General features: G+C 38.7%; 3 protein-coding genes across 6 annotated transcripts; 1 reads left to right on the plus strand and 2 right to left on the minus strand.

The window, feature by feature from the left end:
- Positions 1 to 1704: 1704 nt before the first annotated feature.
- LOC144649805 (collagen triple helix repeat-containing protein 1-like) lies at positions 1705 to 5430 on the minus strand. Of its 2 annotated transcripts, none has more exons than XM_078509401.1 (4): positions 5325 to 5430; positions 3884 to 4024; positions 2630 to 2827; positions 1705 to 2319 (listed from the first exon to the last, which is right to left on the minus strand). In XM_078509401.1, exons 2-4 carry the CDS (start codon positions 3953 to 3955, stop codon positions 1966 to 1968), a joined length of 624 nt encoding a protein of 207 aa, XP_078365527.1. In that variant the 5' UTR covers positions 3956 to 4024; positions 5325 to 5430; the 3' UTR covers positions 1705 to 1965. The 2 variants fall into 2 exon arrangements, with proteins under 2 accessions (XP_078365527.1, XP_078365526.1); XM_078509400.1 differs by having other exon boundaries at positions 3884 to 4027; positions 5325 to 5417.
- A 667-nt stretch (positions 5431 to 6097) lies between these two features.
- LOC144649723 (uncharacterized) lies at positions 6098 to 22248 on the minus strand. Of its 3 annotated transcripts, none has more exons than XM_078509288.1 (14): positions 22147 to 22248; positions 20668 to 20771; positions 18223 to 18313; positions 16724 to 16889; positions 14682 to 14795; positions 13402 to 13506; positions 12428 to 12923; positions 11946 to 12064; positions 11455 to 11525; positions 10423 to 10495; positions 9612 to 9727; positions 9071 to 9145; positions 8662 to 8733; positions 6098 to 7272 (listed from the first exon to the last, which is right to left on the minus strand). In XM_078509288.1, the coding sequence occupies exons 1-14, from the start codon at positions 22231 to 22233 to the stop codon at positions 7105 to 7107; spliced, it is 1857 nt and encodes a 618-aa protein (XP_078365414.1). In that variant the 5' UTR covers positions 22234 to 22248; the 3' UTR covers positions 6098 to 7104. The 3 variants fall into 3 exon arrangements, with proteins under 3 accessions (XP_078365414.1, XP_078365413.1, XP_078365415.1); XM_078509289.1 differs by having other exon boundaries at positions 6101 to 7272; positions 12857 to 12923; XM_078509287.1 differs by having other exon boundaries at positions 11946 to 12923.
- A 2935-nt stretch (positions 22249 to 25183) lies between these two features.
- LOC144652445 (collagen triple helix repeat-containing protein 1-like) lies at positions 25184 to 27661 on the plus strand. Its single transcript, XM_078512452.1, has 3 exons — positions 25184 to 25302; positions 26051 to 26320; positions 27155 to 27661. Exons 1-3 carry the CDS (start codon positions 25216 to 25218, stop codon positions 27509 to 27511), a joined length of 714 nt encoding a protein of 237 aa, XP_078368578.1. The 5' UTR covers positions 25184 to 25215; the 3' UTR covers positions 27512 to 27661.
- The last annotated feature ends 332 nt before the right edge of the window (positions 27662 to 27993 follow it).

Below are 27993 nucleotides of genomic sequence, written 5' to 3' on the forward strand. Positions count from 1 at the left end.
AAAATATTTAACTACTTTTTAGTGGATTTTCGCCTTTCACTTTCAATTATGGACGTAAACGAGATTTAGAAGATAACAATTAAAATCTTTTTCTTGTTGTTGTTTGCACGAGGGGAAAAATATAGTTCTGATTTTTTTTCCAGTATGATTTAGGCGATTGTGTTAGCTAGCCAAAGTCTTATTTATGAGGAGTTACGACAAAAACATGAATGACAGTGACGAAAAAGTCATTTTCGGTCAAGTCTTGGGACAAGAAGGGAAAGGAAAAAAGGTCAAAAACTAATCATAAGACGAGAACACGAGACAATGATCTCGAAAATTGGTTATTCCGCAATAATTCTAGATTTTCTATGGCTTGTTGGATATGAGATAACAGATAGATAGTTAAAGAGGTCAAAACGACTACAACAGCGTCTGATTGGCTATCTATCAGCTCATATCCTGGGAGTCAAAGTGGAATAATTGTTTCTTTAAATAACTGCATTGTGTTTTGCTTGATAAAGAAAAATACAAATCGACTGGGTATTGAAGTTTTGTTGCATTATCGAAGCTGAATAAGAGTTGGACGAGAAGGATGAAATTCATTTAGAGTGTAAGGAGGTCGATGATGCGAGCGCAAAGTGAGAGCTGGCGATCAAACAAAGCGGGAGTTCGATCATGGACCTCTCTCGTTTACTTGATCTGACCTCGAAGAAGAAGCATTTATCGCATGACTCGTTCTGCCCGTAAACAAAGCAGCGTATCGCGAAGAAGGAGGGGGGCGAATAGGCCTGGTTCGCGGATCGACGGATTTGACCTTGAAACGCACCCAGATTGCGATACATTAAGCAGATTTTTTTGCGATACATTTGAAGCGGATTCGCGGATTTCGAAAGTACAGCGGATCGCGGATTTGCTGAGAGTTTTGGCGCGGATTACCATTTTGGACTCTTTATGTAAGGAACCAAAGCTCTCATCGTGGATACTAGACCGAAGTTCGGATCACTTTCGTCGGTGTGTTGGCGAAATTGTCGCAAAAACAAGGAATAAAACAGAACTTCTAAAAAAATTGGCATAAAAGGCAGCATCTACCGTTAGTAGTAGTGAAACTATACCACACAAAGTTTTCAAGTACTGCGGATTCGGATTTGAACGAATTCGAAAATAGTGGCGAATTTACAGTTTGGGCTAAAAAATAGCACGGGTCGGCGAACTTGCGTTCTGCTATTCATGGTCATCCCCTCGAGAGGTGGAAGGAAAAGGAGTGAAAAGAGAACGATTTTAAAAAGGAATACACGGATAATCATCTCAAGTAAATACACATAGAATGTTCAGTGCTCTGTGGACAATTGTTCAGAACTTCAGTTCATGTATGATTGAGCTAGGTGATTATGAACCAACAAATAAATATAACTGTAGTGGTTTATTCGAGACAGATGTCAATTTGAGACAAACTGCATGAAATATAAAATCGATTGTGATGTCTTAGAAGCATAGAAACTGGATCGAAAACAAACAAAATTGCTGCGTATGCACAAATCAGAACCAAATTTTTGTAGATACGACGCACCTTTAGAACCGGCAATATGATTGGTTTTAATAGTAGCCCCAATCTGACTGGTGTGACAAACACGCACTGACTTCACTCACCGACTGACTCACTACATAGTCCATTGCGACCACTAAGGGGTGTTCTTGGAAGAAAAAAAAAATAAGCATCAAAAATGCCCTTGAATGTATTCTTTAATGGTCCACATTTTACATTGGTCGGGTTTAATATTGACTCCCATTGGCATACATTTCAACATTACGTTTGACAGTTTTATGAAAAAATTCTTTTGCACAAGTAAACCATGGCTTTGGAATGTTTAACACAGCCATGATCGATGTGCCTACATGTTATTTTTCCTAAACCCTTAAAGCTTGCACTGTCTTCAAAAATATTACCCCTTAAACAACACCTTTTTTCTAATGATTTTTGTCAAGTTAAGCAACTGGAGGTTCCACTTCCTCAATGATGATCCTGTTCGCCTGATTCCAACTGGTATAGGCATCACCATTAGCGTTGTATGGAACGCGGCAACTGCCAACGCTAAAACCAACTCGTACTTTGCCAGCAGCAATCCCGCCACAGTAGCCTTCTATGTTACTGGGTCGGTGAATATTCAGGTTAATACCTTGGTACAGAGCTCCATCGATGGGGGCAGGATTTTTGCACTCTGCATCGTTGAAAGTGAAGTACCATCTCTTACAGCAGTTGGTACACCCCCATATACGAATGTTACCCATGTAAACCACACGAAGGTATGAATCACCCCTCAGCTTGACAAAGTCGCATTCCTGCAACAGTGCAACACAAATCACATAAATCAACAAATGACTCACAAGCTGAATTATAAAATATAATGCGTCGCCTTTTTCTTAAAAAAAAATGAATTACTTTTAAGCAACTTTTAAACATGGCAAATGAGGGAAAAAATTTAACCCTTTGGTCCCGGCCTAATACCAAAACACAGATTCGCAAATTCGCAAACAAATCAGACAAACTACTTTATAACTAATGGACAATAATGCTAATGATTATGTGAACAGAAAGTGTGATATATGCTTGTTTAATTTTTAATTCTTATTTTAATGTTGTCATCCGTACATGCACTTGTCCACTGTTCCTGCCATCCTTTGAGTTATCATAGTTCCAAGCACACTGCTTCCATCGTCTGGAAAATCCGGGACGTCTAACGGAAGTTTGAGTTCCTTGAGTTCCTGGAGTTCCTGGAATTCCTGGTGTCCCTGGGGTACCAGGAGTTCCTGGAATTCCCGGTTGGCCGGGCGGGCCTTGAGGACATTTCTGTGATAGAAATGATAACACAAGTTAAAAGTTTAATTTGTTATTTTTGAAAATGTTTCGTGAGATGACAGAAACACCTTTGTAAAAGTCAGTTTGCCAAATGTGTAAAACTAGGAATTATTCATGAGTATTCATGAGTAACTAGCCTGAAGGGCTGAGGACAAACAAATTTTTCGAAGGGTTTCCTGAATCAATTCAAACAATTTCGCATTGAGGTATTAATCATTCATAATTTAATGTTAAAGTTCTTTCAACTACCAAGGCATTAAAGGTGTCCTGATTATAAATTTAGCTTTCTGTGACGCTGCAATTGTGATGCAACTGCAGTTTATCTAAATTTCAGGACCTACTGTAAAAGCTCTATTAAACAAAAACCCTCTTCCCCCGGGGATTATTTCTTTCCTAGACCTTATAAGGGGGCAAAAATGGAGAGAGGACTCCAATTAGAGAGGCAAGGAGGCATATTTCAAACCGTAGATCAATAAGGGTATATAGAAAAGAATTAAAGTGGGCTTTTTGTTGTTTTATATGCTGTTTATATACATCAAATAACACATTTTCATAAAAAGAAACAATGAAATCGTAGTGAAGAAGATGAACTACTGTAAAGCGTTAATTAGTCTGACCTTGTTTTCTTGTTCATAAATTGTACGATCTACCATCTTTGGAGGGTGCGGGCTTCATATAAAGGTTGGAGGGGGGGGGGGGGGGATATTAAAAAAAATACTTCCAGATGGGGCATTATCAAAGAAGGGGGCTAAATGGAGCTGTTATTATAAGAAGTGTAAACAAAAGAGGATACACAGAGAGGAAGTTCGTTTAACACCCTTATTTAACAATAAAAATAGAGAGAGTTACAACTAAACACATTGATCAAATCAACGGAGGCGATACTACTTTGAGCGGTGTTTCACAATTCACAGATATAATACTGAAAACTTTTGACAGCAACAGGGAATCGAATCAGCATACGCTTCTGACTTCAAACGCAATGGGGACAGGGAAGTGTAATAGGATGACGAGAATGCGGTAGAATAATACTTTATACAGTCTTACCGATTTGCCATTGCAGTGACACGTAGTTATTACGAGAAACAGTAAAGCGACGGGTAAAAGATGCATCTCCATAAAGGCCACTAAACAACACAAGGAGAACTTTGATTCGTATCACACCTGTAGCTGCTTTATCTTTCGGGTCTACTGGGAGACAAAATGATTAACACCAATCACTGTTTATAACTACAACAGGTGGATGGATAATTGTTCGTCTGCAACGCAGGCTTGGATAAATTACGTTATTATGATGTTATGATATCTTTGTCGTGTATAATCCTTTTACGTATATTTTGAAAATTAAGACTTGTGGATGTGAGGGAATAAGTTTAAGAATGGACAGCTGAAGTTAGCTTTTCAATGCTTTCATTTCCCACCAACAATAAATTTCTCTGTCACAAGGTTACGAAAATATACAAGGTAAAATAAACTAGGAGTCATGAAGATGAAGTGTTCAACATGACTCGAGCATGGGACAAAGAAAACTTCTGAGTCCCCGACGGGAATCGAACCCATGGCCTCCCAGATACCGGTTGGGCGCTCTAACCAACTGAGCTACGAGAGACTCGTTGTGAGCTGGACCATTTACAAGGTTGATAAGTAAACTAGGAGTCGTTTCTGGTTTAATGTACCACCGGTAACTGAATGAATGACAAATATAATCTGAAAATCAGTCCAAGGTTTGGAAGAATCGAACCGAACCGAATATCTGATTCAAATGAAAACTCTTACTTTGTTGGTGTTTCATAGCGCATTAATTATGTAAAGATAGTTTCTGAACATTGTTTTGATTACTCATTTATTAATTCCCAAAAATAGACTCAATAGGGCATTAATATTGGCAAAAATAGTTTCCATTACTTTTTTTATTTTGTCACCAACATAGTCTCAATTACGCATTAATTTTGTCATATAAGATACATTAGTTATATTCAATAGCGCATTAGTTTTGTCACAAGATAGTTTTGATTACTCGAATCGTTTATACCCGTTCGATTACCGTCTAAAAGATGGTACAGGGTGCTATAGAATAATCAGTTTCTTTCGTTGACATGTGATGATTATGTTGAAAATAATAAATAAGTCTTGTCTCGAATCACAGCTTTGTTCTGACCGACCGATAATACATCTATTAAATATTCAACTTCCCGCTCTTTAGTACATCGGCTAATAAACTTTGAGAACTTACAACGAGAACATCGAGAACTTTGGTCAGATGATAAACGTGCGAAATTTTGGCACGATAATAGATCGTCTGAAACGTTCCAAGTGGACTGCGGAAAAGTCGGAAGATGATTGTGTGTATTTCATGGCCTCAAACGATTATTTGGTGATCGGTCAATTTTATACATGGATCCATTCAAGCGACTGTTGGACGATATTTAAAAGCTGACTATTAAGCCACGCATAACTAGTATCTTATCAAACAGTACGGTTTACTTACTCGCCAATATATCGGTTCACCTTGATTCCAACGGATGTGATCTCTACTGAGAAGTACGTACGTATAAGTCTTTGGTCGTGTAGATCAGCTATACACCAACTTTTCAGCCTTATGTAAATATTCCAAAACACGAAAATCTCGTCCTCTTGACATGTTTATTTACCAGCCATCTTTCGGCTTCATCCATTTTTTTATTTAAAGTATATTTATCGATCTCTGAGCTGGAAATTAGAACTCAATACTCCCAAACTATAAATTAAAGATCATATAAAAGGGAGGAAATCTACCAGTTTTATCTTACAGCATGTGTTTGTTTCCGCAGTTAATGTGAGTCGTCACGCAACGCTTTTCCCCGACTTATGGGTGACAAACTGCGAAGGAGACAACAGTTGTACATATAATGCAACATGACAATGTTTGAGCGCGCCTTGCGTAGCTGGTGGAATAAGCGCGGAGCAAGAAAAATCGCAGGCGTAGCCCGCATGCGTGAGCGGTGAAGCCTAGAAAGCACTCGTTCGTTGTCGCGCAACCCACCAGCTACGCAGGCTAATTACACTGGAAGCAGTAACTGCTCCCGCCATAGCTTTGTTGTGACGATATCAGGTGAAAATTTGCATTCCATTTAGTTCTACAAACAAAATGTAAAAGCTAGTACATGTTAGAAAAGAGAAAAGAACTCAAACCGCACACAACTGGAACGATCTCCTACCAGGCTACACGAGACTCGTGGGAGCTAGGTCATATAACCATAGGTTCAAATGAGACAAAATCGCTGGGGTTAGGTTTGTCTACGAGAGTGAACGTGAAGAAGGGATAGTAATTATTTGCTTGGTAGGAAGTGTGAGGAAGATAATAATCGATCAGTGACTCAAGCTACTCAGGAAGATATCAAACTTGAATTTATTTAATAAATAAAATTGAACTAGAGTATTAAACTTAAGTTTAAACTTTATGAAGAAGTTTCTTTTCTTGTTCGTATATATTATACGGTTTTCATTCTCTTTAGAGCTTTTTAGATATATTTTATTGACTGACTGGGTGACTGACTGACTGACTGACCCTACCAAACTCTACCAGAAAGTACGAATCCTGATAACAATACAAAAAAAATACAAAAATGTTTTGTAATACTGTAAAAGTATTGCAAAAGAATGACATTTAAAAACAAAAAACGTAACTGGAAGACTGTTTAATTAGAACTACAAGTATATATCTAATTGGAAGGTATCCAGCACTTAACGAGATAATGGCTTTGACTGATCATGTCAGGTGGACAAAACAGAACTCTCGTTTGGTGTAGAATTTGGTATGAATACCTGCAACTACATATCATCGAAATTTGTTCCGATATAAAATTGCTGTAACATGAACAAGTAGATTTTTCTATACATTTGGTTTTTTTTAAGGTAATTACTGTACATAACTGTATAACGTTAATGATGTTTGTCAATGTGAAAACGTTCGGTGCGAAATAAAGCACTTTTCTTTTATTGCTAGTTGTCAGACTGGCTCTAATCGATAAAAAACTGTACCCTGGTGATGCAGAAACACATCGCTATTCAATATTTAACTTTTCTGGTTTCTGATATCGAGATACAGATCCAACCGATTTACAGATACTAGTTACCTCAAAGCTGCTTGACCACTATAAAAAACACTTACATTTTACATTTTTTGTATCATTCACTATATAAATCAGATTTTTATAACTAAACTTACTCCGTATTTACATTTGAGCCATAACTGGACTGATCTAAACAGCATATACACAAATAATCAATCAGTAGGCATCTGAAAACCAATTAAACTTTCGACGGGCTTTAGTTTTACGCTTTTGTTTTGAACTACCGGTTTTCAATGCCTTTTCAACAAAGTTCCAGCTAGTCCCAGGCTCCTGGTGATTTTCAGCTTCACGCTTCCGCGTCCGGCTAGTGCTGCAGGGAAGGAGCTAAAGAAGGCACAGAAAATATTTTAATAACGCGATAGCGGACAGGCCAGCCACAGTTTTGTGACTGCCCTTCTGACAAACCAGTCTATTTCGCCCAAATCGCCCAAAGGGGCTTTGTCATGGATTTTAACATATATATGAAAAAATTTATATTTGTGTCGTACTAGGCAACTTAAATGTCCATTTTTACTTACAATTGCTATATTAAAGCACTGAAACTATTAACAAGCGTCTTGGGATGCGTATGACTAGGATGGAAATGGACTGCAACTTAAAAATTAAGGATAAACCGTTCAAGTTGTTTCCGCGCGATATTTATAGCCGAACTTTGATTTCTATCCACATATTAAGGTTGTATCTTCCTTTATAGATGTTTAACGACAATGTTTTTCATGGGTTAAGTTGCCTACCACTAATTTCAGAACATATTAAACGGTTTTTGAAACTTTTTTATTGTTTTTCTTAACAGTTCACATTACAATTGTATTACAAATTTATTATAAAAGTAACGGATATTGAAGTTTAAAATCAAAGGACAAAGTGAACGAGAAAAAATAGTTCATTAATTTATTGGCCAGGTGCACGGAAAAAAATCTATTTCTTTTCAAAAAGGTCTTTTTTTATTTTTCTTTCAGTTTCACTTTAAAATTTAAGGGTGAATTTAGATTCTTCTGCAAACTCACAGAAAGATTTTTTTCAGCATATATACATTTAACAGTTATTGGACGAGGTTGAGCAAAATATCGTGATTTGTCAGTGGCGAGAAGATCAATTATTTGCCGAAGCCTTCGGATTCTTTGTAGTTTCGCTGTTTTTTTCGGGCCTAGTAGACAAATCCAACCGCTCTTCTTCATCTCTGGAAAACGAGCTGCCATTTTTCTCGGAAGTAGACACAACTACGCATGAGCAGAATATTATTTGTAGCAAAATCACTGTCAGACGCCAATACGCACGAGCAGACCATTATTTGTGAGCAGTTAGTTGCAAATCACGTGGTGGGCTCTCAGCCAATGAAAAGGAAGAAAAAAATGCATCAAATGATAAAACAAATTAATGACATTAGTTGAAGAGCATTGTCTAACCATCGTGGCATGGTGGTCACAAATGTGAGAGCCGCCGTAGAGGTGATGAAAACCTTCCTTATATATATTTTCTCAGTCTCCAATTTCTTTTTATGCCTCTATATTGGTGTACAAATGCTGTTCACCAACATGGCGTACAGACATCTAATCTTTGGGATACTTTTCCTCGATAACTTGGTCCCTAGGAACACTCTGTCTTACCAATTTAGAAAACTTGTTTCATCAAACCTAAAGTATAATTCTGCTTTTTCTTTGTTCATGCAAACAAGTAAATGCTGTATCTCTAAAGAAAATACGTCACACGTACCTCGTCTCCTTGATCACTTGTCATCGGTGGGGAGGTAACATTTAGACGATTTCTTTTATTCTCGGCGGAAAGCTAGAAAATAAAGTTTAAGCAAAGGAATCGTTGTCGCAGACTGCTAAGTGTTCGGTGTTTCAACAAAAAGGAAAAGGCATTTCTTTCATGAGATTTTAGCGTATTTTTGACAATTAAGGAGTGAAAAATAAAAAACCTATGAAACCATGAAACTTTTGAAACCACGAAAGCAATGAGAACGCGACACCTATGAAACTATGAAACCTATGAAAACACAAAACCTGTGAAACCACGAAACATTCATTACAATGTAGGGCATAGTACATGCACTTTTTATTTTTTCATTCATACCAACACGTAAACTTTGTATTATTAACAAAACTACTTTAAGTGTTACCTCGCCTCTTCGATCTCGCGCCATCGGTGACAGAAAGATAACATTTGATGGTGTTCCCTTGTCCCCGGCAGGAACCTGAAAAAAGATATTCAGTTGAGTCCTAATATGGTTAACCCTTTTATTGACCAGTAAAACATGTTACAAGATAAAAGAGAGCCGTCAACTAGCCGTTAAATGAATTCTAAATGTGCCATGATACTCCTGGAACTAATGTTTCATTTGATAAGAAAATAAAATAAAAGAGAACTGAAAGTGTCGGGAGAAGGCAAGTGTACGTTTAACCCATGGAGAAAACGAAAAAGCAGTCAACTTCAGCTGCCCAAACGAAAAGTGGCCAATTTGCGTTTTGACTTTTCTTTGAAGATATTATCAACAATCGTCGTGAATAAAAATTACCTGCCTTCACTGACCAGAAACTCAATTCCTCTAGGTTTCTCCTGACTAAAGGGCTGGGAAAAAACTCAAACGTTTTCTTGACAGTTCATTTCTAACAATAATGCACCTACTCGACAAAGTAATTTTAAAATATGTGATAACTTACTTGATAAGATGGAAGCGAATCAAAGTTTGGAGTACTCAAAGAACAAGGTTCTTCTATGGCGTTTCCAAGTATACTGGGACTGGTGCTGCAATGCTCTTGTGGACTCTTGTGGGAGCCTAGGATAAACAAACCACTGTCATTATTGCTGTGCCACTATTTCTATTCCTATTGGTTCATAGCATTCGTTAATATGCTGGCATCGAATTCAGACATCTTTTTCAAAGATATTGCGATCTAACAGGAAGTGACGTCATGAAGCATGTCACGTACATATGTTATCGCAAAACACCCCTCAATCTGCAAAAGGAAAAGCTACAAACCACCTACATTTTCGGCAAATCACCAGATCCTAAACAATGATAATTCTCGTTACAATGCTTAATGTCCTCCGAAACATTTGGTAATTAGCCGCACTTGCGTTTTCAAGTAGCTGTGCTAGCGATTCTTGTGAAAAAAATGAATTCTACCAAATTGCCGTTATACAAAGGTGGCCTTTAGGCCTGGTTCACACATGCGACGCAAATGCAAACGACGGAGAACGCAAACGCAACGAACGAAAAATACGCAGACGCAGTTGAAGTCTTTTTCCAAGATAACGGACAACTGAGTCACGCTGCGCCTGATTTCATTATTTTGCGCTTGCGTTTGCGTTGCACTCGTTTACCTGTGCTTTTCCTTGCATTAGCGTTTGCATTGCTTGTGTAAACCAGCACTTAGTGGATGCATGTCTGAGTGTGCGTATAAGGACAGTAACACGATCTTAGACCTGACTTAGTAGATAATACGAGTATCAGATTTCCTAACAACGTACCTGTTGAACCAGACGTATCAAGAAATAGACCATCCTGTTGTGAATACAGGTCTTCAAGCCCAGCCATACTGATCTGCAAAGTTAACACGGCAATTAATACTAATAAGTCGCGCCCCTTGATAATTCTCTATTTTCCAATTGCCCATAATGCACTTTGTTTGCCCCCCAAATTTTGCATAAACTATTGTTTTGGAAATATGCAGTCCTCCGAAGAGAATTTGAAAACAATAGTTTATGCAAAATTTGGGGGGCAAACAAAGTGTATTATGGGCAATTGGAAAATAGAGAATAGGCCGACTTTCAATTTCGTTTACTGTTATTAAATATACAAGAAACGGTGACAATATTTATAAATAGCTAAGAAATGGGGCGTTTTTAAACTGAATGCTAAGAAATTAAGTCAACTATTTGCTGCCGGGACATGCTTCTCGCAAAAAAACCAGTTTTTATTACTTTGACGTACGCTTAAATTGACAACTTTCACGCCAAGAAAGTACTGTATTGTTCGATGACAAAATCCGTGCCACGCTTCATTGAGCGAAATTCCAACCAGGTTAGTCTACTTTGGCTCACCTGAAGAGAAGTACGTACAAATTAACTTTTAAGGTTTCCCTGCACATGAATGAAAATGTGCAAGGTCATTTTGCAGGGACATGTATCTCTGGGCATGTCCCTGCAACAATGGCCCTGCAACATGCCATGTCACTGCAACATAGCTTGTTCCTGCAACATGTCCCTGAAGCAAGTCCTTGCGCGCACGACCCTTTATGTGTCAGCCCTTTTTTAGAACACTTTATCTTTCATATAGAAGGATGCTGGCTCAATACTTAACAACTTTTCCATACTCCCTTCCCCCTCCATAATATCAGCTACAAGAAGTATGAAAAAATGTATCATAATGTACTGGCTAAGAGACAAACTAATGGCTGAAGTTTCAACTGATAACTGAAAATAAATCAGCTTTGTTCCAACCTCCCAGACCTTATCCAGCTTTTTGCTAAATGCGTCATAAGTGACACTGAGAGCACTTACCGAGTGGTTACTACGCTGACTTTGAGAAGATCCGGATTGACTGCTGGACTTCACTGAACATGATGTGCTGTCTGAAAATTAAAAGTGAACAAACCTTTTTCTCTTTCAAATAAAAACCTCCGCTATTTGCGTACTTGACCAGATTATAATAATTTCGACTACCAATTTTTTTATTTTCCTTTTCTTAACATTACAGTGAATAATTGGTTTTGTCACAGTAACGAGTCATGCTAGCCTGTCAAGCTCCGTTATGAATTTCCTAACAAAAAGGGATTTGATAATGTAATCTTCAGAATACAAACTCTATAAGTAAAACTATAAGGAAAGATTTTTGCTGTATAACTGTAAGATAAGAGGAAGCCAATAGCAAGGGAGTCTGCCCTTTTCTGCTCTGGCTGTCGTTTTTGCTTTGTTCGTTCACTGGTTGGTTGGTTGATTGGTTTGCTTGCTTGTTTACGTTGTTAAGCTTTAACTGCTATGTTCAGACTCACCTGGACTAACTGGACTGTCAGGTAACAACAATTTGTTTTCTTGTTTTACTCCACCTGATGAACGTGTTTTACGCACAGAGTCATCCGTTTGAGATCTTTTTCTTTTTGTCGATAGACGCCTGTCAATTTCAAATAAATCCGCACTAAACTCCTGTACGGGTGTTTGTGAGTGATTCCACGTGTTTTGAATAAACAGAGCATCGAAGTCAATTTTTGCTTTTTCCAATATTTCTTTTCTAGTTAAAGTATGTCCAACGTTGCCTTTAGAAGGAGACGAAACTGCAACTTCTCTACCGACATTCTTTAAAACGTTTTTTTGACATGTAATATTCCTCTGGCTGCTTTTATTTCCAAGAGGGGATTCCTTTCCTGGCAAGATATGGTTTGACGCTAAACATGGTTGACTAAAAACAGCATTCCTCGAGTTTGATGACTCAGCAAGTGATTTTCGTTTGACTGGCGTATGGTCATTGCATATTGACTCTTTTTGACAAGCATTCCTTGGTTTTAACTGAGTGAACCCCTCCTGCATTGGAGATAAACCATCCGAAATACAGAGGGGTGAGGTGACCGCATCAAATGAAACGTTAGAGTCTAACAACTGTCCCAACTGTGACTCTGACAACGAGCAGTGAAATTGAGTTCGTTCAGGAGTAACATGCGACAGTGGTTGTTCAATTTCAAACTCGTGACTATTCTGACTGGATGGTACAATGCTAACATCAGGCGCCTTTCCGCCGTGTGAGGATCTTCCTTGCAGAATCGAGTAAGATTCTTCGCTGCTGCCTCTAAGCTGTGAAGTTTCACTCGACGATGAACACAGCTCTTCAGGTACCAGTCCTTTTAACGGTTGATCCACAAGCACACGGTGACGTTTTTGTGAAGAAGGAACATAACTTGAACTCACTAACCTTTTTTCGTTATGTTCTTGTGACATACATGTATGCTTTTCGATTTCTTTTTCTTCGGTCTCACGTTCTAGAATAAAAATAGCATCATCAACAGTTTTACCCTCCGATGGTTTATTCTTATCAATTTTAACACATAGATGTACGCTGACAGATCTATGATCATTAGAAGAAACGACCAAACGAAGAGTCGTTACTTGATACTAATACATCATTCTGTTATATCGGCCATAGCTTCATTACACTTAGGCTCGATTTCCAGCCGTTTTGGGAGAGTCCGGTGTGTCATCCTCCTCCCAACGTGTGGAACAAGGAACACGGGCTCACAAAACGGCTGGAAATCGAGCTTTCATTGCACCAAGACTTCCTAAAAATCTCCGTAGACATCGCAGTTTTGCGACCGTTTCTCAGAAAATTGTCCCTTTGTTTGTGTTTCTAGGGTGAATGAATACTTGTCGAAGTATTCGCACACCATTCATGCTTTCAACAGTTTTAACATTAATTTTTTGAAACCATTTTGTACAGCGTTACGGAGCGTTTTGTGTCACCTGCACTTTCTGCTGATTCAGCACAAATTTGCATCTGAGTAGATGAGCTGCAGCTCTGTATTTCGCTTGTGCACGTGTGGGGCGGACAATAACTTGGCTTCCATTCTGAGAGAGATAAAACAACACAAGAATACGTCATCCCAAGCGTTGTTAATGTAAACTCCAAAGGACGAATATGTTTTTCCTGTAAAAATAGGATAGATGACTCGGGGGAGGGGGAGGGAGGGAGGGGGAGACGCTCCCATCAGAAAAGGACACGGATGTTCAACGGAAAATGTGAATTAAACCCCTAAAGGAGACCGAACTGGGCGCTGCCCACTTTTCTTGTTCCCTAAAATTACCATTGTTGAAGTGTAACCCTAAAAATATTGGTGTGATCCGTAATTTACACATGAAAGCAGTGTGATGTATGGGAGAACCAAGACTCCCGAAGTAACCAGATTGTAAAAGTCTGCAAAAATAGGAGAAATTATTTTTGTTTCTAGAACAACATACAAAACTAACTGAAACAGATAAAGAAAACAAGCTTCTGGCACTACAGCTGTACTTTAATTCAAGCCGTTCAGACAAGAGTAAACCAATTAACAGTTATTGGACAAGGCCGAAGGCTGAGGCAAATAATTGATCTGCAAGACACTGACAAATCATGATATTTTGCGATAACAGAATAGCCCATTTCCGAGTTTTCGCATTTCAGAGATCTAGTGCGGTCTTCGGCAGAATCATCCAGTTTTTTTTTCTGCTTCATTGCCGCTGCTTTCTGGCATAAATCAAGCAATTCAGTTTTCCGCTTTCCTTTGCCACAATCGCTTAATTGTATATCTCTCTTTCGCAAATATTTTTTCAATTTATCGACCTTTAATTTCGAGAAATCTTCACTGCATGTTGTTTTTTCACTCGAAGCCTCCATGTTTGATGTGATGCAATGCACTTAGCCTCGATCTCGTAAGTCGATTTCGACACCAGATCTCTAAAATACGAGAACTCGGAAATGGGCTATTCAATAATTGTTTCAGTAATGCGATCACTGAGTTTGTTTTTGACCAAGTACCAGTATATCACATCGTTCTCCGAACACTCTGGAAAGCGAGCAGTCACTTTTTTCCTCGGAAGTGGACACAACTACTTATGGGCAGTATATCATTTGTTGCAAAACCACTGTCAGGAACTAATTCACCGGAGAAGACCGTTATTTGTAGACAGTTCTTTGCAGATCATGTGATTGGCTCTCAGCCAATGAAGAGGAAATGAAAAATGTATCAAATGACAAAAATAGTTACCTGCAATTTCAGCCAGTTTCCTTTCCATATCTTTTGGAATGTAAACGCTATCATGGCTCTTCAGTAATAGCCGTTTAGTTTTTTTAGTGTCTGGGAAATTGGCCTCTTCTTGTGCTTGTTGACAAAAAAAACAACATCAACAAAGACAACAACAAAATAAATACACGGTTATTAGAAGAGTAAGGCAAGAGGAAAGTCGGTAGAAAAAGTTTTGACGTTAAAGCTACGTTATTTCCATTAACAACTGGCCCAGTTTCAAGAGGTGACTTGTCGGACGAACTGACTTATTTGACTTCTTTCACTGGATTGGGTTTAACAGTTTGAAAAAGCACGGAATATCGAGTGACAGTCGAATATCCTCGTGCACACACCACAACTCAACAAGTCTGTATTTGTCATCCAAATTTAGAGTAATCAAGTTGTCTTCATCGTTCAAATAACGGGGTCTTATGGTGCGTTCATTTATATAAGACCATGACTGTACCATCAACATATCGTGAACGAGTGATCTGCAGTGAATGAATACTGACCAAAGCGACTAGAGCTAACTACCTGGACCACAAAACTCAACCATTTCCATCTATCACATTACGTTTCGGTGTATTTGACTTTCAGTTGATACTCCATGCCGTTCAAACCGATGCACCCAGTTCAGCTTTGTTGCTCCTCACGTCAGACAGACAAGTTACCATTGGAAACTGGACAAGTTGCCCATGGTTAGTACAGTAGTTTTAACGTCAAAAGTTTGTCCCCATCCCTAAGTTTTAAACTCACAGTCGAAGTACAGTGCCGAAGTGTCATTGCTTTTAGAACCATTGGGCCTATTCAGTATACAGTCGAAGCTCTCGTAAGCGGACACCCTCGGGACGCGAAAAAATTGTCCGCAACTGGAGCTGGCCGCTTACGAGAATGTTTTTTGTAAGCGGCCACTAGAGGTGTAGGGGATAGATGGCCGCCTACGGGAGCTTGCCCAGCTAACATAATGGTAATATGCATGTTGGTGGTGTTTCGAAATGTAACCGGACGTGGATGACGACAAAATAAACACTGAAATATGGTACTGTAATTACAGTAAAATCATTGTGACGAACGGCGATGTAAAGTTGATTGATTAATACAAGATACAGAGGTTTTTTCAGTGTTTTTTATATGATTTTCTTTGCGGTGTCCGCTTACGGGAGCTTAAAAACAAAGAAAAAGTCTAAGTCGTAATCTCGGAAAGTGTCCGCGGCCGCTTACGGGAATGTCCGCTTACGAGAATGTAAAAATACAGAGTTTGTATGGGAGTAAAAACGGGGTTTCTAACAAGGTGGCCGTAAGTAGAGCTGTCCGCTTACGAGAGTGTCCGTTAAGAGAGCTTCGACTGCACTGTGATGAACAAGCAAATCTTACAAACAGAACAAAAACTTGTTACAATGACAACACGTATTTTCAAAGCTCGATCGAGGAGTTGAATTCAGGACTACCAAAACAGTCAGTTGCAGGATAAAGGATTTGGACCAGGGATCTCCAGATTTCTAGACTATTTGTAGTCAACCTTTTCTCTAAAAAGGCGGTATGGACGAGAAGGGTTTTGACTCTCTTCCATATTTCTCGCGTCTTGATACTGGTCAGCAGATACCTTGTTTTGACAGCTGTCAATTGAACATAACTAGTATGGATGTAAAAAGATGTCGATCGATGTCTAATATCAAAGATGTAACGTTAACATTAAAGCACACGCGCCCGCGAACTTTGCCTCTAGCCATATGCATGATGACCATGAGAAATCAAATGTCTTGAATGGTTTTCCTATTTCTGTGGATTTTCTATGGATGTAGGGCTCCGCTCTGCAGCCCTTTGGGCTGCTGGGAGCTCCGCTATAATCTTTCATTCTAACCTTCCATGACCCACACTTACACCTGCTTTCAGTGTTATCCGTTTAGGATCTTTCCACATCGGCAATCAAAACCGATATGATACCAGTGTTGGTTTCATGCAAATGAGCAAACCACCTGGCCACGCCTTCAGCAAAAGAAGAAAGGAAAAATGCTTATAGTTACCGTCGTCAAATTGTATCCTGAGCTGTCCTATTCTCCAAAGTTGGCGTAACCTTGACTGCAACTGGGGAAGCGTAGAACTGTCCACCAGGTCTGTGCCAAACTGTGTGTTGCCTTCACCACCGGCAAACTTGAAGTGATCAATGTTTATTACAAACTCGGCCTGATCCTGAACAGGAAATCAAGAAGAGCAAGTTAAGTTGGGGGGGGGGCATTTTCACGACTGGACTGACTATAATGGGGTCGCCATTTCAAGCATTTTTTTGTAGGGTGACTAGCAGCTCCCAGAAAGTGATTAAGTTGGGGTCGTAAAAATTAAATTTACCCAAAAGTGACTTCAATGGGGTCTATAATTGGCGATAGAATAAGACTATAATGGGGTGGGGGTTCTGAGAGGCCAGCGGCACATACCCAACAAAAATTGACCCAAGTACCCCCCCCCCCCCCCGGGATTTGAACACATGATTTATATGGTACAAATGAAACAGGGGGTGAAAACTCTAAGAACTAAAAAAACCTTTTGTCATTCCAAATGTCATTGTATTGATTAGAAATGTTTTTTAATCATGAGCATGGTTCTTGTACTTAACTTTTGTACTTTCTAGATTCTAGGTCAATTTCTATGTCTCCCGATTCCTGGCAGTTCTTAAATAGAATTCTGGCAAAGATTTGCTATTCTTCCAAAACAGCAATTATAGCCACCTGACCCCAAAACAATATTAAAACAATTATGATAATTATAAATTATAACTGAAAACCACAGAACCACTCCAAAGTGCAAGTTCTGAAAAAAAGGTGGAAGGGCAGTGGTGGACCAAAGTAAACAGGTAGTGGGGAGGGGGATGATTTTATAGGGATGACGTCATGACCAGCATTCTGGAATAACTACACCGCTGTTTGGACTAAAATAAACTATAAGTGAATTTGGAGGCACAGTGACCAAGAACTGTGCACAGTGATCAGCCAGACCGGGTTTGAGTCCGGGTCAGGGTTATTGCATTGTGTTCTTGGGCAAGACACTTCACTCATACAAATGAATGCAGCCTCTCTCCACCCAGGTGCATAAATGGGTACAGGAAAATGTAATGCCAAGGGTAACCCTGCGATGGACTAACATCCCATCCCAGAGAAGTGAAAATATTTCTATTCACTTTATGCAACGGAAAAGGGGGTTAAGCCTTGTGGTATGGACCACTAATTAATTAATTAGTGGTCCATACCACAAGCCTGGTGTTTAATTTGATAGCATCATGTGCAAAGGACTACCTTCCCTTCTGTGCACATTATTTGCTTACACTGTATGATCCTTTTTTTTTTCAATTGGTGTTTAAGCAACCTGAGACGTAGGGGGATAAAAAATATTAATCTTTTAAATTATATATTTTAAATTTTAAATACAATTCATTTCAGCAAAAAAAACATTTATAACTGCTGAAATAGTTGTCAAGACCTGAGGAGGTTTTTTAACTAAACAAAAAAAAATTACTTGCAGCTTTCCTTACCAACTCAACTTCTGCAGTGGCTGACACTGAATATTTCTTTACAAAGATTAATCCACCTTGGATCTCAGCTAGACTTGTATTACATGTATCTCTGTTGTAAACATGAAAAGGATTGTGAAGTAACATTTTTTTTCCATGTTTTAAAAAAAATGTATCTGAAAGTTTAATACAGTCAAAAGCCTTTAAAAGCAGGTGAAACAAACAAACAAATCAATTTTATAAAAAGAATCTGCAATATGTTATGATAATGTACATGACTTGTTAAACTATGACTTTTATATGAAGCACTGTACTGGGAATAAGGTTAATGTGCAAGCCCACCTTCCCATGCCTAAAAAAAATTAATTAATTAATCAATCAATCAATCAACCAATCATCAATTTTATGAAGGAACGAAGGATTTGAGCCCAATAATTAGGAACTATAAATTGATTTAATCTAATTTAATTTAATCTCCCCCTCGCCTGCACTTATTAAAGCAACTTCACTCGACGGATTGGATGCCACCCCCATTCAAAGGGGATTCACTTTATGATGCTGAAACACTGTCACTTGCGAAGCCGGACCAAGATATAACTGATAAGACACAATACATCTTGCAACAATATTTATAATGCCGATCCCGGCATCAATAAAATGCAAGTAATCAACGTTTTCACGGAACATATATCTTGTCCTTACACGGCGAAAATTTCGAGAGTTTAAAGTATATCTTACAAATAGAATTGAGCAAAAACAAGCTAGCAAAACATGTGGCAAAGAAGTGTGAAACAAACAGGAAACCACGCAGCGCAGACAATTATGCAATGACCTCTAGACATTTCCTTGGCCACAATCTTACGGCTCTATTTAATACATAATGCCTCTAAATAAAACAGTGCCCCTCAGAAAGAAGTGAGAAGCAAATTACGTCGAAAAACCGAATTTAACACAGAACGGCAAAGGGTACAAATGTCACAAACGTAGGCCCGTCACCTTTATTTTGCTAAAACTCCGAGGACGTCGACTTTCCGTTTCACAAGCAGCTTTCGAGGCATAATTTCTGTCCTCTATTACGTCTAATTCCAGGAAAAACTGTAGAGCGCCTTTACGAGCCGTTTTGAATTCGTCGCCTTCCATAAATACACTGAAATAACGCTGAATAACGTCGAGCAAAGTTTTCGCTCACTGTTCGTTCGCGTGGACATCAGTTCATTGAAGACGCCGTTATGAAATTTTTATTTCCGGTGGTGTGACGTCAGGGCCCATTGTGAATTACCCAATCAGCGCCACATCCAGGATCTGGATGTTTGACATGACCCAATCAAAGCGTTTGTGTCAGGCCTACCTCTCCTCTTTCCTTCCCTACCCTCCCCCCTCCCCTTAGGAAGGCCTGATACTCAGGTTAGGTATGATTTTGCGTATACATCCGATGGTAAATATTCAGATGGCGTGATCAATTGATCAAAAATCTAAGTGATCAATGGATAACTATTGATGACAATTTAGTAAATCATTATCAATTGCTATCAGCCAATTGATGACCAATCAATAATCATAAGCTTGAGTCTCGCCACTGATCGCCATTTATTATTAACGACTATCGTCTGCTATCAAGTAGATGGTTTTTGATCAATACTCTATCGATAATCTACTCACAGGGGAAGTTTAGTTCTTTTAGTGTTCCATACTTAAATTGCTCTGCCTTTTGCACAACATAGTTGAAGTTGGCGAACAATTTTTTGCTCAGCAGAAGAAAGGAGATCGTGGGAATGCAATGAAAGCGATTGATAGTAAAAAATTAAAAAAAATGACAAATTTTTGGCAGATTTATCATTTGACTCAGCAATCTCTTACACACAGGCTCTGAGTAGCAAAAAAATTGTGTTCTTAATTTCTTTGGCCAGCTGATAGCTTGGGTCTAGATCTGTTCCCTGCAATTTTAAGAACTATTGTATAATGTAATGTAATTAATATGCATGCAATTACATTTCATGGTATTTCTTGGGTAAAAGCTTTTTTTTTCCCTCCCAAAAAATAAATGACGTTATCCATACAAATCAACGGCAATTAAAAAAAAAACAAGTTTTTGGCCATCAATTGGTCATAGATTTCGATATCAGTTGATTAAATTGTTATCTACTGGCATGAATTGTTATCAATTAATATCTATTTCATCCATTGATCACGCCAGGTATTCATGCGACCAGATCAAACTGGTCCAAAACTGTACATTAAATAGAGCCCTGAGCTCATATCTAAATAACAATATATATGCTTTCTTTTTAACAACATACAGTGCAAAAAAAACGTCCTTGCACAGGCAAATAAATAACATCTGAAAGGTACTGAGCATGTACAACTTGTCATTTACCTTTGTGATAAAATTAATGCTGTGCGCAATAAATGTTAGCTGTTCAGTGTAATAATTAAATCAATAGCAAAAAAAAAATTGCAGTCACTGACCTTTCAAACTCTTCAATGGCAGTTGGCGAGAACCGTGCCTTTACAAAGAGCTTTTTGTCACTGATGATTGCAATGATTGCACTGTTGTTGGATGTTTGCTCAAGCTGGAATGGGAAACCAAACATGTGAGACGATTTCAAAATTTTGTTCTTAGTTGATAGCTTTAGTGTAAGATTGTTTAAAAATTGTCACAAAGTAGATTAAATCACTAAATAAAGCAATAAAAAATTGTTAATGATTTACGGTAATTGTATCTGTAACAAAATTCTCATTTTTTATTGGTACTGTGCATGCCTATTTGTCCCGTATACTAACTGGCGCGGACCCTGGCCGTCCAATTACAGCTGTTTAAAATCTTCCTTCTCTGCATAGGCTCACTTACTTTTTACCTCTCCCCATTTCCCGGCAGTACAAAAAATAAAAATTACACTTTTTTGTAATTGGATACCAGTAATTTTAGATTTTAAAATTACTTGCCTGATTACTCCCTGAATTGTACAGTCTACTCCACTCACTTCAATTACTTTTACTCAAGAGACTTACCTCTAAACAAAGCAAACTCATTTTGACAACAATCGATAGTAATTAATCGATCAATCAATGAATCCTTATCAATTCCTATCAGCAAATATTGATACATTGTACCAACCCAACTCCCAACTTTTTATCTTCATGGAGTCTCACTGATTGCTATTGGCAATTGATATCAGTCAAAGATTGAAATTAATCATTGATTGGTTTTGATTGTTATTGAATATCAGTTTATTGATTGACTGTCCCTGGACTCCATCCGCTCCTTGTCATCTCTCTGTGCACCATTTTCGTCCATAGAGCACGCAATCCCCAGGTATGTGCCAGAGATGGAGTGTCACAAGTTCACAATTTTTGTTTGTAATTTGCAAGCTCTTGCTTGAAAATTATCATCTTAAAATCCCCGGCAAAGACGGACACGCTCTGATAAGCTCATTTTAATAAAATTGCGTTGCTACGTTACAATTGACATGTCACACGCAGTAATTAACTTCTCTCCCAACGTTTCAAAAAGTATAGGATAGTTCTACTTTCCTTGCAAGTTGCAACACAATATTCTGTTGCATTGCAGGCTGCAAAAATTGGGGTGAGATGTTTTTGGCAGCTGGTAATTAATGCAACGTTTTGTTGTAATGCAAGTTGAAAGACAAATTGCCTTGTGTAACATGGCCTTATCATTCTTCGAGATCTCGTCTCACAGAGTCGAGATCTTGCGTTTTTAATCGAGATCTCACGTTATAAGGCGAAATCTCGTTTCTAAATGGCCCTTTGCATAGTGTTTATACTGCATTGTGTCCTCGATGAAAAAAATACCAGGTTAGAACTTGGAAGCAATTTTGTATTTGGCGCCTCTCCGAAGCGACGCCAAAATAAACATTCTTAACGCCTAAAAACCTTTATATTCCCCGCTTTCGTAGCTCTGGATTAGAAACCTTGCTAAAAACGTACCTTTAATACCTGTGCTTTGGCAATTTTAGGCAAACTGTCTGCACTCAAGGCGTTCTCGATCCACGGTTTTGTTATCCAGGTCGCCATTTTGGATGTTGTGGTTGCAATGTCAATTTCCCTTTCAGGGGAGGAGAGGGGCTGTACAATAACGAAAATAGGGTAGGGAGGGAGGGAGGGGTAGAGACGGGATGGGCAAGTTCTTTGCTGCGAGCTTTTGTGTGCTTCTTTACTTTTTTAAACTGTTTAAACTGGGGTAAATTTTTTAAGACGAATTCCGCTCAAGGGTTGAGCAATAAAAAAATTAATTGCCAAAAAATCTACTCAAAGCACAGACATTTTGTATACTGTTTCAGTTTTGGTTTGAAGCCAGGCTTGAAGCATCGCACTGTAACAGGCGCCCGGCCCATTCGGCTAGTCTGTATTCATTTCTCAAATTGAACCCGCTATTCTATACCATTCTTGAGAAATTTAATGTAATACCTAGTAAAAAAAAAGCTTAAAATGCGTTTTGTTTTGTTTTGAACTGACGTCAAACGTCCATTTAAACTAAAATGTGGAAAACTTCAAATTCGTTTTTTTCTCGCGGGTTCAGCTTGAGAGCTAAGATTTCGATAGGTTCTTATTAACTGTATTAAAGCTGTGTCCATGCCATGAGGTCTTTTTGGTAACTTTATTTTTGCCTTTATTGCTAGAATATTCAGCGGAAACCGTTAAATCTTAAATGATTGAGCGATAAGAACGTCGAGTGGAAAATGGCGAGGGGTTGGGGCGAGAGAGGGCTTTCTCTCGCCCGTCTCCCCCACACCTCTCCCCTTAATTTTCACTCGCCGGTTGTTCCCGCTGCGGAACAGACTTACAAGTTACAAACTGTATATAAAGCCAAGGTGAATCGTACTCGGTTCGATCGAAGGGTCGGCCCGGGACTGAATTGCGCGTGGTTTCACAGCAGTTGAAAATATAAACATCCACAGTAAAAAATCTGCGAGTAAGAACCTAATCAGTTTAAGAACCTGTTAGTCTAAAAATTTGCCAGTTGGACACCCTCAATACTCAATATAAGAAACACTTTAGCCTAAAATTTGGAAACAGATTCTTATTTTCTTAAAATGATTAAAAATGTTTACTTTTAGGGAAAAAAGATAAGTCGACATTCTGGATCAACTTTTGAGACACCTAGGAGCCTTATCACTTCAGTTGCAATGTAAATGCAAATGTTAAAAATCATAAAATATTATTGATACAATCGCAAAAATAGAAATAAAATGGTTTGAAAATTTCATTTGAGGGAGAGTCTGAATACCACTAAAATTCTATTTGTTAAAATGAGAACCTGTTAAGAACCTAAAAAGCCTAAATTTGTGCTAAATACCATTTACATGTGCGTAAGAACCTGTTTAAGCTAACTTGGGAAAATTCAGGGTTCTTACTCGCTTGTTTTTACTGTAGTATATTATAACTACTTCGGTCTTAAATTTGATTTATTTCAGTTGGCCTAATTGTTTTGAACGCTCCTATTTGCAGAGTCCGAATTTTCGCTTGCGTCCGTGGATTCAGGACAGTTCCAAAGAAGCCTCCTCAAATATAATGCGCGAGAGAGTTTGCCTGTATTCACAAGCAAGCATTGAAGAACGTGCTATAAACAAGTAAACACAAAACACTTTCTTGATAATTAGAATTCAAGTTAGCGCAGCTGTGTAACTTTGTTTTTACTGATATTGGAGGTAGAGAAAAGTCTGCAACGTTATTGTTTTTCAGCAACAACCGAAGATATTTCATTTCCTGTAGCAAGCTCTATTAACAAGATCTAACAAGAAGGTTTGCAATCCCCATTCCACTAGAACACGTAATACATAACAAATGCACCGTCATAATAAAAAGGGGGGGGGGGGGGGAAGGGGGGAGTCCAGATCACATTTCACACAAAAAAGAGGGTCCTTTCACAATTCACGAAAAAAAATTAACTGTCGTCATAAGTTACATACGTCCAAAGCAAAGCCTTGTTTATTTTTTTTTTCACTATCCGCTCCGCTTCGCGTTCTGCGCGCAACAAAAAGGAAACCAATTTACTCGTTCTACGTATGACGCCATGACACCATCTTTCCCATCGCAAAATCATCAGAATCGTTAAGTCGTCGGTCTTTCTAGCAACCTCGAGCAAGCTTCGCCTTTCTGAGCAATTTTTGAGCAAAATATAGGTTTAGAGCACATATCAATCGCGAAAACGTCAACAACGATTTTATAGAAGACTTCAATTTATGCGAATTTCTTGAATGTTTATCAACCTTTGAACACATAACCTGTCACTTAACGCTGTTTTCTTTTTTTTCGTTTCGCTAGTCTTAATAGTATTCTAAAATTTCGCCCGCATTTGCAAGCAACTCAAAGCGAAATTTCAAGCTATTTTTTCTTCACCGATGCTAGAAAATTTTGTGAAGAACGAAAAATAAAGCTTTTAATTTACGTTTGTATAAAAGTATCCAGAAATTAAGGTAGCAACTTTTTAAAATTTAGGTTGTAACTTTTTGGATGTTTGGCAATATATTAGCAACTACTCTTTGGCATTCCAGTGAACAACTTTCCAGCATTTTACAAGCAAAATCGGCCGGGACAGGCCTATCCACCGTGCGCTTCAAATCTGTCCCTTCTCCTCAATCTGCGGAGGAGAGAGAGGTTGTCGGAGGGGTCATCGGGTCACTGTTCACGGGTTTACGGGGAATTAAACATTTGTTTCTAATTCTAAGAAAAGTAATTTTGGAGAATCACGGTTTACGGCTACTATGGAAATCACGATTTGCTATTTCATATTCCATGGGAAAACTACGGCCGATCATCATGCCCGAAAATGCCATTTACCGCCCTCGATAAACAAAAGGAGACACCTTAATTATAAACTTATATAAAACTTGGAAAAGGCTGACAAATATGGATCAGGCCATTAAAATTATTAACCAATAAAAACGTCTGACAATCGATTAAAACTTTTGTTTGAGTATGCAGCTGGAGAGAGTCTAAATACAAAACAAATTAAAGAAGAAAACGCATTGTCACTTCAGAATTGGTTTGTGCAAAATGGCAGGAAGAACACAGCTTCAGCATTTATGGACTGGACTATACATGCTGCTGTTGTTCCAAGTGATAAATACTACACAAGCCAAAGTAAGTTATCTCTGTCATCAAATATTAGAAAAGTTCAAAGCTATCGTGATGTACAAGACCTTGCATGGGCTGACACCGGAATACTTGACTTCAAGTTTTGTTTTTTGCGATAGCCTGAATGCTTACTGTTTAAGGGAATCTGAAAACAAATTAGTTCTTCTACAACCACGCACTGACTATTTTAATTTAAGAGAATTTTTTTCATACAGTGGTGCTCAGTCGTGAAACATCTTACCCCTAGAATTACGACAAGCCAATTCTTTGAGTAATTTCAAGGCAAAGTTGCATTGGGTCGCCACAGTTTTAACACGGCCTCTAAGAAGGGCAGCGTCTATTGTTTTGAATTTTTATTCCGGTTGTATATGTAGCTACAGTAGGTAGGTAGGTAGTTAGTTAATAATAGTTTTTTTTTTTTTTAAAAAAAAAGGCTGCTGGAAATACCGTGTTAAAATGAAGTTATTTTATCTTATCTTATCTAGTTATCAATAAAAAACATTATTTATATATAATTGGAGTCGAGCGAGGTTAGCACCTTGGACTCGAGCTTCAAATCGAACTAACGGGCAGGGTTTCAGCGCTGGAAGGGGTCGCCGAACTTGCTATGTCGTCAGGCAACTGAGGCATGGTTCGTTATACCTCTGTCTACTCAGAAGTAGATCACGGGGAGGGGCTAGTAGTCTCGTTCTTTAATTGCAAACTTAAAACTAGCGATCGCGAGTGCTTATCATTTTGTCATTTAATACTGTAGGACTCATCAAACAACACCTGCTGTAACTCCTGTTCAGTACAAGGTCCCCCCGGCCCGGCAGGTGACCCAGGCATACCTGGAATTCCGGGAACTCCCGCTCCCGCGGGAATACCGGGACGGAATGGATTACCGGGACCCAAGGGTGACGTGGGATGTCCCGGACCAAGAGGAGCACCGGGAGAGCCTGGTCACCAGGGGGATCTACAGAGAAGATGGAAGGAGTGTGTTTGGAACGCTATCAATGACGAAACTGACAATGGCCAAGTTCTGGTAAGAATTAAAAGATATAGTAAAGAAAATAATTGATTCTACATCTCTCTGACTATACATCTAAATATAGATGTAAAAAATTGCAATCAAAGAAGTTCCAAAAAAAAGGCTGCAAAACTTTAGGGCTTCAACGGGATTTGAAACTGTGACTTTCCAGAAACCGGTGCGATGGTATTATTTTTTTAAATACACTTCCCGTCATTATATTCTTTCACTAGACAATTAAATAAGAACCGAGAGGCCTACCCTGGGACCCAAAATCGCCCAAAGTCGCCCAAAATCGCCTAAAGTCGCCTAAAGTCGCTCTAAGTATAGATATTTTCTGTAACAATTCTTTATGGTGCACCATGATGATTCCCATGTACATGTATACCACAACTGTACTTAGGTCGGTCACCTAAAATTGTCTAGAAGGTCACCTAACATTGCCTAAAGTCGCTCAAAATCGCCCAAAGTCGCCCAAAATCGCCTTTAATCGCCCAAAATCGTCCGTAATTTTGAACAAAATAAGCTAAAATCGCCTAAAGTTACCTTTAAAGGTGACTTAAAAGTCGCCCAAAGTTACGGCGACTTTGGGTCCCAGAGTAGGCCTACCGAGGAAGAGCATCGCACCGGTATCGCGGAGGTTACGGGTTTAAATCCCCGTTTAAGCTCTGAATTTCTCCTGGCTCCTTACTTTGTAATTTCTTTTATTGCAATTCCACTGCAAGGTTCATTTCTTTACTCTACTTTTGTATAATTATGAATTCTCTCACGTCGTAAACGTCTGAAGATATCATACTGCTCAGTGGTGCATGAGGAATGAGATTCATTCAAGTCATTTATTCATTTAAGGAATGTGCGTTCACCAAGGCAGCCAATAACACTTACCTGCGTGTAGTTTACATGGGCAACATTCGTATTACCGACTGCACTGGCTGTTGCATGCGATGGTTTTTCACTTTCAACGATGTGGAATGCAAGGCACCTTCCGCTATTGATGCCGTCATTTACCAGAGCATCAACGTCAACATTCACCGCCCGGCCAACCTCGAAGGCTACTGCTCCGGAATTGACAAGGGACTGGTGCGAGTTGGTCTCAACGTCGGTCACTGTTTAAAGGGCTTCGGGAATGCCATATTTAACGCGTATACCGGCTGGAATTCCGTCAGTAGAATCATAATTGAGGAGGTACAGCCTCCTGTTGCATAGAGTTTGTTAATTGTGATCAACGTGCTCACGATTAAGGCGTGGCATGATAGGTATAAAGAATAACGTAGTGATTAGACTGACGCAAAAGTTGAATTATTGTATAGCAAAGCATGATGGGAATAAAGTGAGATGATGAACATGTGATTCAAGTATGGCTGTCGTTTGACTTTGCGTTCGTCGGAGTGATTTATTACTTCGTGTTCTTATTATAATCAGCATTGCAGATGGCTATTCTAATATTTTAGCCTTTTAGAATGTCAATACCTAAACGTTAGAGCTATGGAGGGAGTTGGGATCTTCCTGGGATAACCAAGGTAGAAGTTTAAAGGCACTAACAAAATACACAAAATACCAAAAAGTGGAATCTGACTCATAAAGATATTCAATTTGTTCTTAGGGTGAGGATTTTTTCTACCTTTACGATATTCTTACCGATATTCATGTCGGTACTATACTCAGTTACACAAATCGCAATGCATCAT

Source organism: Oculina patagonica, chromosome 4 (assembly GCF_052425735.1).
Source record: "Oculina patagonica isolate OP01 chromosome 4, crgOcupat, whole genome shotgun sequence".
NCBI lineage: Eukaryota > Metazoa > Cnidaria > Anthozoa > Scleractinia > Oculinidae > Oculina > Oculina patagonica.

Bases quoted from the DNA above. Each gene is read 5' to 3' on its own strand.
- LOC144649805 (XM_078509401.1), bottom strand. From the start codon at position 3,955: ATGGAGATGCATCTTTTACCCGTCGCTTTACTGTTTCTCGTAATAACT. The intron at 2,828-3,883 runs GTAAGACTGTAT...TTTCTATCACAG, and splicing joins GTCACTGCAATGGCAAATCG to AAATGTCCTCAAGGCCCGCC. The intron at 2,320-2,629 runs GTACGGATGACA...GCACTGTTGCAG, and splicing joins GGAACAGTGGACAAGTGCAT to GAATGCGACTTTGTCAAGCT.
- LOC144649723 (XM_078509287.1), bottom strand. From the start codon at position 22,233: ATGGCGACCTGGATAACAAAACCGTGGATCGAGAACGCCTTGAGTGCA. The intron at 16,890-18,222 runs GTAAGGAAAGCT...TTTCCTGTTCAG, and splicing joins CCACTGCAGAAGTTGAGTTG to GATCAGGCCGAGTTTGTAAT. The intron at 8,734-9,070 runs GTAACACTTAAA...TTTATTTTCTAG, and splicing joins CGCGAGATCGAAGAGGCGAG to CTTTCCGCCGAGAATAAAAG.
- LOC144652445 (XM_078512452.1), top strand. From the start codon at position 25,216: ATGGCAGGAAGAACACAGCTTCAGCATTTATGGACTGGACTATACATG. The intron at 25,303-26,050 runs GTAAGTTATCTC...TTAATACTGTAG, and splicing joins TAAATACTACACAAGCCAAA to GACTCATCAAACAACACCTG. The intron at 26,321-27,154 runs GTAAGAATTAAA...TATTCATTTAAG, and splicing joins CTGACAATGGCCAAGTTCTG to GAATGTGCGTTCACCAAGGC.